Below are 14,128 nucleotides of genomic sequence, written 5' to 3' on the forward strand. Positions count from 1 at the left end.
TGATGATTTTGCGACAAGAGTTGAATTTGGCGGAGTGGTATATAGTCCACCTGGAATACTCGAACCGCCCATGGGTTCAGGCTCTTTCCTTGTTGGAAACACTACGCGTGATGGATATTGCAGAAATATTACAATTTTAAGAGATAAAGGCGAAAATATAGACATAGATAAATTGACAACACATGTAGATAGTCCTAATTTATACAACGCTGTAGATGTTGAAAATGCTGGGGGTGATTGGAAACATATGGTTTTGTATGGTGGACCTGGTGGCTGGTGAGAGGGCACAAATTTAAGCCTTGTCCAATTCTATTATAATTTGTTTAATTTCTCTAAGTAATAGTATAAGAATAATGCAGCAATTTATCTGGGGGGTTTTTCCTTCAGTTATTTGACAAGTCTATCTAAGATTCCACTATATCTCGAATTCCATCGACCTCAAACTAAAACAAATTAAATTTGTCCTCATTTTAGGTGATGTCTGCTCTCAAAATCCTTTTCCAGACTGGTATTTGTGGCAACTGTGTCAAATCTAGGGCTGTCAAATTTGGCCCAAGCCCAAATAACCCGGCCAATCCGTCCAAGACCCGTCCATTTATTAAACTCAATCCATCTTGATCCAACTCATCTCAACATATTTAAAATTTGGCTGATTTTTAGCTCAATTTGATCTATGAGTAACTTTGCCAAAATATCTTAGATATAATTTTTTTCTTTTTTTTGATATGTTATTTGAGTATAACAAAAGAAAAAAAATTTATTTAATAATTATACAATTCATAAGAAAACAAGACATATTAAGTAAAGCTTCATAAGAGTTGGGCAGGTTGGGCTGATCCGACCCAAATTTTAACTCATCTAGATCCGACCCAAATTTTAGCCAAATAATTGACTCAATTCATTTTGACCCGCCCAAAATCGCTCCAACCTGCTCATTTGACACCCCTAGTCAAATCGGTGAAGTCTCGAGTCGAGTTTTTGGACCCTTGGTGTGACTGCATCAATTCTGGCACAATCGTGTCAACATGTTAGCGTTGCGCGCCGTTAGAAAAATGAATTAATTTTTTATATATAGTAATGTTCAAAATAACTATTTTTTTTTTATGAAATTGCATTCTTGATTTTGTAAAACGATACTTGTTTTGAACTAAACTTGGTACATTTAAAATAGACTGGAGGGGATATTCCTCTTCAAATACGTAGCTTTTACTGTTGTTTTACAGCAATGTAAAGTGCAAGGTAAACCTAAATTGATGTGAATTCCCAATTGAAGAGTATTCAACTAGGTTTGCAGGCTAACTGCAAGTACTTGTCACATACCAATAAATGAGGTGTAGATAATATATACTCCTCCTCCTCCTCTCTTTAATGAATTCATAGATGCAGTTTCCCAACTTCTCATTAATTGCAAATGAGGATTTCAGAAAAAAGAAGTTAATACCTCCATTCAAAAAAGGAAATATTACAATGGCTACCCATTGGGAGTACGAGAAGAGTGTACTACTATATAAGTATCAGCTTCTGTTACAGTGTGTAAAGGAGAAAATCTTCTTCATAATTACCAAAAAAAAGGATATAAATAAAATCAATTTTGATTAATGACTTTACACTCCAAATACTTCAAATTAAATTTTGATTAATAAATTTTTCAGATTTATAATCTTAATCGCTCTTATCTTCCTGCTGGTTTTCATTTCTTTCTTTTTCGAGAATACATATCCTGCTGCCTATGCTCTTGTTTGGGCCTTGGAAATCCTTTCCTTTCGGATAAGGTCTTTATTTACCTTTTCTCATTCCATCCTTAAAATTACAAATTCACAAACACTATTAAAACAGCACGAGAGAGCGAGACAAGAATACCTTAGCAGATATACTTACGGACAAGAAAGAACAAAAGTAACCTAAAAGGTTATCTTTTCCCTTGTGCCATGCAACATGTTGTGTTATAATATGGCAAAATTTACTATGACGTAAATTCTCACTACTAGAAAATGGTTAATTCGATCGGAAATCAAGTTTTTCGATGGATTCCCGACCTAAAATGATCGGTCGAAAAATATTTGGTCGCAAAACATCTACGACCGAAATAGTCGGAAATTTCCGATTGAAAGGGTCGAAAATGGGACAATCTGGGACGCGGTACATTTTTAGGGCTTTGCGACTGAATTGGTCGGTATATTTCCGGTTGTATTTTAGAGGGAAAAAAATACTTGTGGGAATACACTGAATTTGTTGTTGTTATTTTATTTTTTCTCCTACCTAAAATTTAAGTTATGAATTACCATATCTTTCTAGTGGAGACCTTCAGTTAACCTCTTCATTTATGTTCAGTTATCTTTTCTATTATTTCAATCCCTTGATAATTGAAGACATTAATTGTCGTGTTTAATGAATGAACTATGTGAGATGAAGGCGGTGGTTTTAACTACTTCCTCTGGTCCATTTTAATTGAGTTTTTTGGTTGTTTTCACACATATTAAGGAATTCACCTTTTAGTATTAATTAACAATTTTATTGACCATATTAATCTTAATATGTTCATTAAAAATTTAACAAGTACTCCTAGGCTCTTTACTCCAAAGGCTTTAGAAAAAAAAAAGTTAATTCCTTCTTGATTTCTGAAAAAAATCAAATATTATGGATCACAAAACAAAAAAAAAAAATCAATTAAAGTGGACCGGAGAAAATAACGTCATAGTCCCACTGGTTAACGAGGCACAAGTATATTATCATTAGACAACAAAATTTATTTTGCAGGTCACACTATTCTTGAAGGACCTTGCCTAGGAAAATAATTAATGTTCTTTAATATATATTTTTTTGTTTTTCCTTTCATTAAAGGAAATTGTTGAAATGCAAACACCACAATAAATTGAGGTGTTAATGTTTCATCTGTAGATGGGATTTTAAATGCAATATGAGAGAGTAGGATTTTGGGCATTAAAGAGATATCTACTTGTCTCATTAAATGCTTGGCCTGCCCTCCTTTAAATGTGTTTGATAAAGGCAATTTAAGTATACTCACCTTCTTGCATGACCCTCTGCCAAAAAAGAAAATTAGATATCAAAGTTAAGTAAAGGAATTTAGTTTGTCCAACTCCTGATGCTTTAAATTTTGCTTGTCCTTTCTCTTCTATTCCCCTCCTATAAGTTTGCACATACATAAGATTACACTCCATAACAAAGCAAAGAAGAAGTGAAAAAACAAGTTGATGAATTTGTTGAGAGATTATATTTGAATATAGCTATGGAATTTCCTGAACTTTCCTTGGCTCCATCTGTTGGTAAAAGCTACAATTATGAATCTGAAGTAGTCAACCTTCCAATGAAGAGGAAGCAAGATATGATTCAAGCAAGTGTTGATCTTCAACTTAAAGACCCTCTTCCTTTGGATTGGGAACAATGTCTTGATCTTGAAGTATACCCTTTAATTTCTTTCTCCAATTTTTCACTTCAAATCTATCTTTTTCTATTATTAATAGAGTTTTACGTTACAAAAGGGGAGTCTTGGCGTAACTGGTAAAGTTGTTGTCATGTGACCAGATGACCAGAAGGTCACGGGTTAAAGCCGTGGAAACAGCCTCTTGCGGAAATGCAGGGTAAGGCTGCGTATAATAAACCTTTGTGGTCCCGCCCTTCCCCGAACCCGCGCATAGCGAAAGTTTAGTGCACCGGACTGTCCTCTAATAGAGTTTACGTTATATGCCCCGACAGTATAAAGCTGATTAGAGGAAGTTATCGCACTATTTCTTAGGTCAATTTAACTTGATTGTATAAAAACTATATATACTATCGGTGCACGGAACATTAGTAAACCCTTTTTTTGTTTTGAATTATTGACTAATGATATGTCTTTCATGTGTTTAATTGCAGTCGGGAAGAATGTATTACCTAAATAGGAAAACATTGAGGAAGACATGGGATTGGCCAAAGGACCAAAAGCTAGACCTTGAATTAAACATGTCAAGTTTTAGCCAACAAGAAACAATGGAATATGATCATATGTACTATAACTCAAAGAAGCAGAACAAAAGCAGCAGCAGCAGCAGTAGCAGTATGATAGCTTTGCCATGTTCAAATTGTCATCTCTTAGTTATAGTGTCACAGTCTTCTCCTTCTTGTCCTAACTGCAAGTTTGTTCATTCTCTACTTTCTAAGAAAGATCCTTCTACCGCAAAATGTTATGACACTTTGAGCCTCTTGAACTAGACTTGTAGTGTGTAGTGTCTACTAGTGCAGTTGGTTCTGTTTGAAAAATAGTTGTCAGTGCAATGGAGATTAAGTACGATGATATGTCATGTAGTGTTTTTTTTCTTCTTTTTTTTGTGTACTTGAAATCGTAAATAACTAGTGTTTAAGGTTTAATTATAGCGAATACAACACTCTTGAAATCTTGAACTAGAGTACTTTTAGTTGCTCATCATATAACTATTTAAGGTTACTAAAATTCCAACCAAAATGTACGTCGCATAATTTATTACTCTCTTCGGTCCACAATAAGTGATTATTTTATTTTTGACACACCTCTTAATAAAATACAAACTCCTAGAAAACAAATAAGTTTTTGACTAAATTACCCTTAATTAAATTTTACACATTGTTAACTGACACATTGGGATATGTAATAGGGACAAATTTGAAAAATTATAGTTAATTTATTATTGATTATGTAAAAAAATCATTTATTTTGGACCAAAATAAAAATGTTAAAAAAATTATTTATTATGGACCGGAGGAAGTAATCAACAATACGTGCAGTCAAAGTGAGAAATTCTAGAACTATAGCTAATAAACTCGACATGTCATGTTAAAAGTGAAATCAGATCATGTTGTGTTCCACGAGAGAAACTAATTAATTGTCCAATTTATTCTGTGTTTATTCAACTAATTGCACATCATAAATCCACAAAGAATGCTTTGGTCTTTCACATTAATGGTAACAGAGGATACGTATAAATACTTTCTCTCCCTCTCAATAACTTATATTTGATAATTAAACAGCAAAGGTGGTTTAACATGAGTTATCCACTTCAAAATTGAGTCTTTTAATTTATCATCTGAGTTCGACCTTAATTAATGGAAGAGTCTCTCTTTTAGTTGGTATAAGGAAGCTTAATCAATATCAATGTATGTATGTTTATGTTCGTAAAACTGAACTGTAACAATATTTTGAAAATTTTATAAACTCTTGGGATATTTACAAAGAGATCAAAATGTCAAATACTGTCTTTCTCAAAGTCGAAGTAATCAAGAGACGTTCTCCTCAAGATTAACTTGAAATACGACTGGCTGCTTCTTGACAACAATTAAATACTTCAAGAAGATTCACGCAACTTCGCTCGAGAGATCACTCTGGCCCTCAATTAAGGAAACAAGAAGAAAAGATCACGATAAATCATTCCTCGCATAGGGAGTATTGCGCTACTTTCTTGGAGATCAAATATATTATAAGAAGTCTGTATCATCTTTCTTTCGAGAAACACGTTACTTCAACCCTCGAATCACAGAGAATAATTCTAAGATGAGAATCAAGGAAACAAATAGAATTATACTCACAATCCCAAAGGTGGCTCGGACGCATCAACATAGCATAAGTTTTGGCTTGAGAGGGACTTCATGAATCGTTATGATCTAATGCCCCAAAACTCCTAATGCTGTTGATTAAACTAGAGACAAAGGTTGCTCCCAATTCAAAGGAAGTCTCTTCACAATTCTAAGAAACTAGAGAGTTTATAAAATCAAACTTCAAATATTAGTCAAAAACTGTAAAATCATCAATGAAAATATTACAATTTTTTTTTCCAAATAATGTCATGTAAAGTTGTCGTTGTACACTATGAAGAATTTGTGGGTGCATTGCAAGGACCCAATACATCCTCCTACATGTAAATGTGCCATAAGGGCAATTAGTTTTACTAGAACATCTATCATATCCATCTAAAAAGTAATACACATAATATGTATCTCTAGCTAATATGTCTAAGATTTGAACAATATAAAATTAAGAGCAAGAGAGAAGATGTCTTTGGCACTCTTTAATTTGCTAGTGGCAATAATGGCATCGTTCGACTTTCTGAAGTCAATGCAAACCCACGACAGCAATTTTCCTGGTTGGTATGCAACTCATTTGTTGGCATTAATTCTTTACATCTCAGTCCAAAGTGTTGTTTAAAGCGGGGAACTCCAATAACCATTACGTACAAATTTAAGATTCAATTATAATCAGTGAATATAATCTCCATGTACAAAAAAAATTAAAACTATAACAGGTTCACCCAAAGGACATCCTTTCAAAATATAATGTCAACTAGGGAGATAACTCCATTCCATACTCAAATGCAAAAACATCATAAAAAATAATATTAACACGAGTTAAACATGATAATACGAATCAAAAGGAATTTAGAGAGCTTTTCCATTTGATCTTGATTCAAGCATTATGTTTACCTAACAGTACAGTTGAATTTATACATGATTTTTATACAAGTGAATTAATTCGATCCTGAAATTATACAAGAATTGAAGAAATATGTAATACTTAGCCTGGATATGAAGATGAAATAGCAGAGATAGCAATTCCGAGAGAGCGAGGCTTCCGGCACAACAGTAATGAAATCAAAAAATAAGAAGATAAAATTGTATAGAGCTTTGAATAGAATATAGCGTAAGTTTGCCTGAAAATCCGTGTCATTTATAATGATAACAGAGCTCACTATTTATAGCTACACCTAGGGAACAAGGCCATTGGATTATGCCCTTCTTTAATGTTAATTATGAGGGCCGTTGAAGAATGTGTAATAGTGAGCATAAATGACAAATTCTTTGTAACGGGCAGTGTACTAAATGATATGAAAAATTCTCCATTAAATGCTACTGGGTGGCAGGTATTTATTGCATCTTTATGAACATCATTCTTTCCGGTGACAAATGGAATAGTTTTCTTCAGTTTTAACTATCATCTGCCTTCGGCTCCACGTGTCACTCTCTTATGCAACCACTTAGCATGGTATATTTTACCCTATACAGATAGTCCTCATGTTTTCCGGTGGCATAACTTTGTGTCATCGAAAAGTTGGTAGAAATATTCTTTTTGGCGGGAATTTCTCTGATCCCCTCTGAAAAGCTTCTGACGGTTGATTAGACGCACGTCTCTCCGCATTTAACGCCCCAAACACGCGTCATCCCACGATTCAGTATAACTTTTGTCGGTTATCGTGGTAATTATGGCCACGAATTTAGCCGCCTAAACCTTTACTTATATGCATCAATTTCCTTCATTCATACTTCATCATTCTCCAAACTTTCTCAAACTCTCTTCATTCAACTTGTATTCTGTTCTTCAACCTGTCTTTAACTCTCTTCAAACGAGAAAAACTTTTTCTTCTTTGATGTTTGGCATATTTCGATATGTGTTGATGTTACTTTACCCATATTTTAACCGCTTCTTGATGTTATTTGATCTTTAAAATGCCCAACATGGTTTAATTATTGGTTTTATGACTAATTGAGTTGTGTGGGGGTAAATTAGGGTGTATGGAGTGCAAAAATATGAAGAAAAGGTGCTCTAGGTAGAGGAAGAGAGATTGGATGCGTCGCATCCAATCTAGAAAAAGATCAGATTTCGTACACTCTTAGCAGTGAAGTCGGCCCATAGCATCCGCCTTAGCATCCGCACCTGGGCAAAGCTGAGAAGTGGAGGACGAGGTGGATGCGAAGCATCCACCCTAGCATGCGAAGCTGAGAAGTGGAGGACGAGGTGGATGCGACGCATCCATCCTAGCATCAATCCCTGAAGCTGATTTGGATTAGAAATAGGAGAACTTTGGCCCACGACTTTTGTACGCAATATATAAGCCAAAAATGCCTCTTTTAGGTCATCTAACATATTGGGAAGGGGAAAAAGCCACGACAAAGCTGTGGAGGCCGGAATTCATCAAGTTCCATCTTTCTCCCACCAAACTTAGTAATTTTTATGTTTCTTTATATGATTTGTTGTTTGGCTACCATGTCTATATGGAGCTAAACTTCACGTTCTAGGGTTGTGGTTCTTTCATGACTATTGTTATTCGGATATTGATTTTGACTTCTTGATTTATCATATTAGTTTATTTATTCAATCTTGCGCTTAATTATTTAATTGCTTGATCACCAATTGAATACTATCTACGAATCTAGAATTGAACTCGAAAGTGAGAATTCTATATTGCATATAGGATTGAGTAGGACAAGTTCTTGAACTCGGGCATCGGGGAACGGATTCGTAGTTAGGATAGACATATACCTAATTGCCTTGCTTGGTTGATTTACAGGAATTATAAATGCGTTCTTGTTGATTCTAACTCCATAGACATATAGGCGTTAGGTTAGCTTGAATAGGCGAGTAAGAACTCGACAGATTCTTATGAGCATTAACCCTGTCAACCAATAAGCTAGATAAATTAGTCGGTCAATTCAATTGAAGAATACAATAGGATTGTTAGATAGCCCATAACCCTAGATCGTTTTCATTACATTGATATCATTAAAATCTGCTCTTTCTCTGTTCAAAGTTTATTATTTATATTTTTCTTATTTAATTAGTTTAGAATAAAATATTTTTAGATTTAATTCTTGTTTAGATAATTGGGATAGTCTAATTTAGTTAATAGTTAATCATAAGTCCTCGTGGGTTCGACATCCGACTTTTAGTCACTTTATTACTTGACGACCGCGTATACTTGCGTGAGTGTGTTTGGTCGCAACAAGTTTTTGGCGCCGTTGCCGGGGACTTAGAAATTAACTATTTTTCTACATTAGGCTTTTACTTTTATCTTTACAAGTTTTTTTTTCTTCTCTTTTTGTAAATATTTTATTTTTATAACTATTTGATTTTTCTCTTAGTGTGTTTCTAGTTCTTTCACCATGACATCTGGGGATGAAATATATAGAGGTAAGGTTATTGATGAAGACTCTTGGTTGACGGAAGACTTATATGGCCCGTCATTTTGGGCTTGTCATGACCTGAACTCTTGGAAAGCTGAATTTGAATATGGGAGTAAGGGTTGGTATTGGGACGAATATTCTCGATTAAGGGAATATGCGGAACGACGTTGTCTTCTGACAACGTTGGTGAATGATTGGTCTAAGGAGAGAGATGATCTTGCACATAAAATTGATAATTTTGGCTTGGCTGTGCATAACTTGGATGCAAATTTGAATGAAAAGGTTGATGCGTGTAATGGCCAACAATTTAATGATGAGTTGTGTGAAGCTGAAAAAAATCTTCTAGACCAAATTGAGAAGCTAAAACGAGAATACCAATCATTAGACCATGTTTTTCTTGAGGAATCCAATGTTGAGAAGAATGCTCTAGAGTCATATGAGGGAATAGATAACATTACTTTGGGAGACTTGAGTGTGTGTATATATGGGGATGTAAATAGTAGTACAATTCATGAGTTAAGACATATTAGACCTCATTCCAATCATTTTTCTACATTGTGTTTAGATAGTAAGATAGCAATCGAGCCATCTGAGCCAATGAGGGGGTCAAAGGGTGAGGATGAGAGTGCCTATATTTTTGAATTTGTTGTGCCAAAAAGCAAAAATTACATTCCTCATCTAAAGGCCGAGAAGTGTAGAGTGAAAAATTTATTACTTGGCCTGGTTATCTTTGTAGCCCCACCACTGGAGCATAGCCGCAAACTGGATGTCATGTTAGGGGCTCAATTCATAAGTTCGAGGTGGAGGCAAAAAGTGGTTCACGTCATGCCGCTACGTTAAATCAGGCGCTTGTTGGGAGGCAACCCAGCTTTACTGCTTTCTTTTATTTTTGTTTACATTTTATTTTATTTTATTTTTATTATTTTGTAGTATTTATTTTTGTTTTGTAGGATTATGAGCATAGGAAGCAAAGCCATTAGAAGAGTGCAAAAGCGAGCTAGATGGTGAGGACTAAGTGTGGGGTGCCCACACAAAGGACGATGCCTGGGGAAAAGTCTGAGTACCTCGTGAGCCGCTATTGCTTCGGCCTTTGGCCTACCAGGGAGTCTCGTTTACCCTCTTATTATTTATAATGTGCATTGAGGACATTGCAAAATTTTAAGTGTGGGGTGAGGAGATCGTTTGGATGAGTTTCTGTGCTATTTTAGCTTAGTTGTAGTACTCATTCTTAAGTGTAGTAGCTTTTGTGAAAAAAAAAAGAAAAAAAGAAAAAAGAAATTAAAAAAAAACGAAAAAGTAGAAAAATTGGACTTTTCCCGACGATTGATCTCCTAGACAGTTTTCTTGAGGGATTAAAGTCTAAACAAAAATTCAAAATATGTCTTTTAGCTTTCTTTAGGTAGTAATAATCCCCTGTGGTTTTTCTTTGTGCCTCGGTTCTTTTCCATGGGATGTAGTTTGAACCGGGTAGCTTTTTTCTTTCCGAGTAGATTAGGAATTTAGGGAATAAAAGGAGCAAGAATGATGAACCTAGGCGCCCTTGACTTGTTTGATAGTAACATATTTATGCTTTCGCATGTGTAGTATCTTCTGTATGATTTGAATTTATTGATGATGCCTTGTTAAATTGGATAGCATGTTTTGTGGCGCCTATGTCTCGTTTACATGACTTATGTTCACCTTGTGTTTAATACTTAATATCTCGTGGCTCCGTGAATACTTGCATTGCTTGAGAGTCGGAATGTGATCGTCCTTAGTGAGTCATGTGCCATGTGTGGTGAGGTTTTTTGTGTTGTCCATGTATTGTACTTGTGTCTAGAACTTGCCCGGTATGTGAGTTGAAGCGAAATTTTAGGTGATGCTCGATTTGAAAAATGATTTTAGGATTTCTTTGATCTTTTTGAGCTTATTGCTTATCACAAATAAAATCTATCCCTAGTTAACCCTTTTGAGCCTGTAGACCTTTTATTTGGTACCCACATTACAAGCCTATACCCTTTTTATTCTTCATTGACATTGTTTTGATCCTTTTACCTCTTAAAGCACTTTAATTGTTAGATGAGCGCTAAAAGAAGTAAGAAGGGACTAAGTGTGGGGTGACTTTTGAGTGGAACCAATGAAAGAAAGAAGGGTGCACTTATTTTGTAAAATAATACACCACTAGCGGAAATTGAAAGAAAAAAAAAAGAGAAAAATCTGGAAAAAAAAAGAAGAAAAAATAGAAATGAATAAATTGTTATCTTGTTCTTGCTAGTGGGTATGAACTAAAGTAGTGCTTAAAGAAAAGGGGACTGTTTTGGGGGTGATATTGTTTGTGAAATTGAAGTGGGGTTGAAGAAAAAAATGCTTAAAGTAATTTTGTGATGTATTAAAGTGCTTAGGAGGGTGAGTCACTATTCCTTAAATATATCCTACCCGTCCCTTAGCCCACATTACAACCATGAAAAAGTCCTAATTGATTTTAGATCGAGCGAGCTTTCATTAGTAGAGATTTACATTAAGGGCAAGCCTATGGTACCAATTGCATGCATGTGACTTCTTTGTGAGAGTGAGCGATTTTCTTTGATATATGTGAGTCATTAAAATATATTTGATCATGAGATTCGAATGTGTGGATTGAACTCGCTCTCTTGTTCTTGTTGTGAGGGCACATGGTTTCACGAGGGATAGGTAACGTTATTAGACTTCTCTATGATGTTGGGTGTTCAAGCCATGAGTGCATAGTGACATTGAGTCGGTTTTTGAGGTTAGGGTTGTTGTGAGCATGTTGTCTTTGTTCGAATATGTTTAAAGAAGGGCATAAGTAAAGGGAAGTGTATGTGATGCATAGTCTAGAGCCTAATTGCTGCAAATAACCATGGTCATAGGTGCAGTGTGCTTTGAATGATAAGAGCTTAATTTTGTTTCGTCTACTATAGGATGGTTTGTTCGAGGACGAACAAAGGTTTAAGTGTGGGGTAGTGATGTTTGGCATATTTCGATATGTGTTGATGTTACTTTACCCATGTTTTAACCGCTTCTTGATGTTATTTGATCTTTAAAATGCCCAACATGGTTTAATTATTGGTTTTATGACTAATTGAGTTGTGTGGGGTGAATTAGGGTGTATGGAGTGCAAAAATATGAAGAAAAGGTGCTCTAGGTAGAGGAAGAGAGATTGGATGCGTCGCATCCAATCTAGAAAAAGATCAGATTTCGTACACTCTTAGCAGTGAAGTCGGCCCATAGCATCCGCCTTAGCATCTGCACCTGGGCAAAGCTGAGAAGTGGAGGACGAGGTGGATGCGAAGCATCCACCCTAGCATGCGAAGCTGAGAAGTGGAGGACGAGGTGGATGCGACGCATCCACCCTAACATCAATCCCTGAAGCTGATTTGGATTAGAAATAGGAGAACTTTGGCCCACGACTTTTGTACGCAATATATAAGCCAAAAATACCTCTTTTAGGTCATCTAACATATTGGGAAGGGGGAAAAAGCCACGACAAAGCTGTGGAGGCCGGAATTCATCAAGTTCCATCTTTCTCCCACCAAACTTAGTAATTTTTATGTTTCTTTATATGATTTGTTGTTTGGCTACCATGTCTATATGGAGCTAAACTTCACGTTCTAGGGTTGTGGTTCTTTCATGACTATTGTTATTCGGATATTGATTTTGACTTCTTGATTTATCATATTAGTTTATTTATTCAATCTTGCGCTTAATTATTTAATTGCTTGATCACCAATTGAATACTATCTACGAATCTAGAATTGAACTCGAAAGTGGGAATTCTATATTGCATATAGGATTGAGTAGGGCAAGTTCTTGAACTCGGGCATCGGGGAACGGATTCGTAGTTAGGATAGACATATACCTAATTGCCTTGCTTGGTTGATTTACAGGAATTATAAATGCGTTCTTGTTGATTCTAACTCCATAGACATATAGGCGTTAGGTTAGCTTGAATAGGCGAGTAAGAACTCGACAGATTCTTATGAGCATTAACCCTGTCAACCAATAAGCTAGATAAATTAGTCGGTCAATTCAATTGAAGAATACAATAGGATTGTTAGATAGCCCATAACCCTAGATCGTTTTCATTACATTGATATCATTAAAATCTGCTCTTTATCTGTTCAAAGTTTATTATTTATATTTTTCTTATTTAATTAGTTTAGAATAAAATATTTTTAGATTTAATTCTTGTTTAGATAATTGGGATAGTCTAATTTAGTTAATAGTTAATCATAAGTCCTCGTGGGTTCGACATCCGACTTTTAGTCACTTTATTACTTGACGACCGCGTATACTTGCGTGAGTGTGTTTGGACCCGACATTCTTCCATAACATATAATGACTTTTTCAAAAAAAATACTAGTTCCTCAAAGAACAAAAAACAAATCTGAGGACGCCGCTCCTCCAACAGTGAGCACCATCATCCCTAGAAGTCTTGTCACAAGAAAAGACTTCGAAGAGAAATTTCCTTCTGTTAGCCCTCGTACATGGGCCGTTAGCAGTTATACTTCTTCCATCCGTCCTTCCAGTATTCCTGCTGCAAAGGAAGATTTTTATTGCTAGGATTTATACATTATCGCTCCTGACCTGGCAAAGCGGGTAACCTTACCAAAGAAGGGTTTTACGTACTTCTATACGTATCCCTTCACTTTGGGGACATTTTCTCTGAGTGGAGAGCTTGTCTCCGTCATTAAGGAGTTTTGCCTCCGCTACCAAGTGTATTTGTCACATGTGAGTCCCTCCGTGTGGAGGACAATTTCTTGCCTTCGGCACCTGTGCCAGGAAACGGGGGAGGAGCTATCCCTAGCTCACGTGATGAACCTTTATTCCTCCAAGATCTTCTGTGGGGGAATGATAAACTTCAGCAAGCGAGGCCACCATGCATTGCTATCCAGCATAGATGATGATAACGATCGTGAGTGGATAGAATGGTTTGTTTTCTTTGCCACAAGTGACATCATCCCGGCCTCGGCTCCTTCCTTCCCGGAATTGTGGAACCGCACTCGTAAGTATACAGTTTTCTTCCACTCCTGTTAAAGATCTCTCCTCATCATTATTAACTTTTCTTCCTTTACCTGCCTCAGCGTCTCGGTGGGTTCCCCCTAGGGTTGAGGTCTTGGACTAATGGGTTCATAAAATGTTGGACATTACAACGCACGAAACCCGCTCATGGAAAGAGTTGTCCCTGAAATATAGGTGGAAGGCCAAA

General features: G+C 35.9%; 1 protein-coding gene across 1 annotated transcript; it reads left to right on the top strand.

Moving 5' to 3' along the window:
* The first annotated feature begins 3,017 nt into the window (after window positions 1-3,017).
* On the top strand, window positions 3,018-4,398 carry LOC104103717 (protein CURLY FLAG LEAF 1-like). Its single transcript, XM_009611643.4, has 2 exons — window positions 3,018-3,418; window positions 3,874-4,398. Exons 1-2 carry the CDS (start codon window positions 3,248-3,250, stop codon window positions 4,207-4,209), a joined length of 507 nt encoding a protein of 168 aa, XP_009609938.1. The 5' UTR covers window positions 3,018-3,247; the 3' UTR covers window positions 4,210-4,398.
* Window positions 4,399-14,128: the final 9,730 nt, after the last annotated feature.

The sequence above is a fragment of the Nicotiana tomentosiformis genome, chromosome 9 (genome assembly GCF_000390325.3).
Source record: "Nicotiana tomentosiformis chromosome 9, ASM39032v3, whole genome shotgun sequence".
Classification (NCBI taxonomy): domain Eukaryota; kingdom Viridiplantae; phylum Streptophyta; class Magnoliopsida; order Solanales; family Solanaceae; genus Nicotiana; species Nicotiana tomentosiformis.

Bases quoted from the DNA above. Each gene is read 5' to 3' on its own strand.
- LOC104103717 (XM_009611643.4), top strand. From the start codon at position 3,248: ATGGAATTTCCTGAACTTTCCTTGGCTCCATCTGTTGGTAAAAGCTAC. The intron at 3,419-3,873 runs GTATACCCTTTA...GTTTAATTGCAG, and splicing joins AACAATGTCTTGATCTTGAA to TCGGGAAGAATGTATTACCT.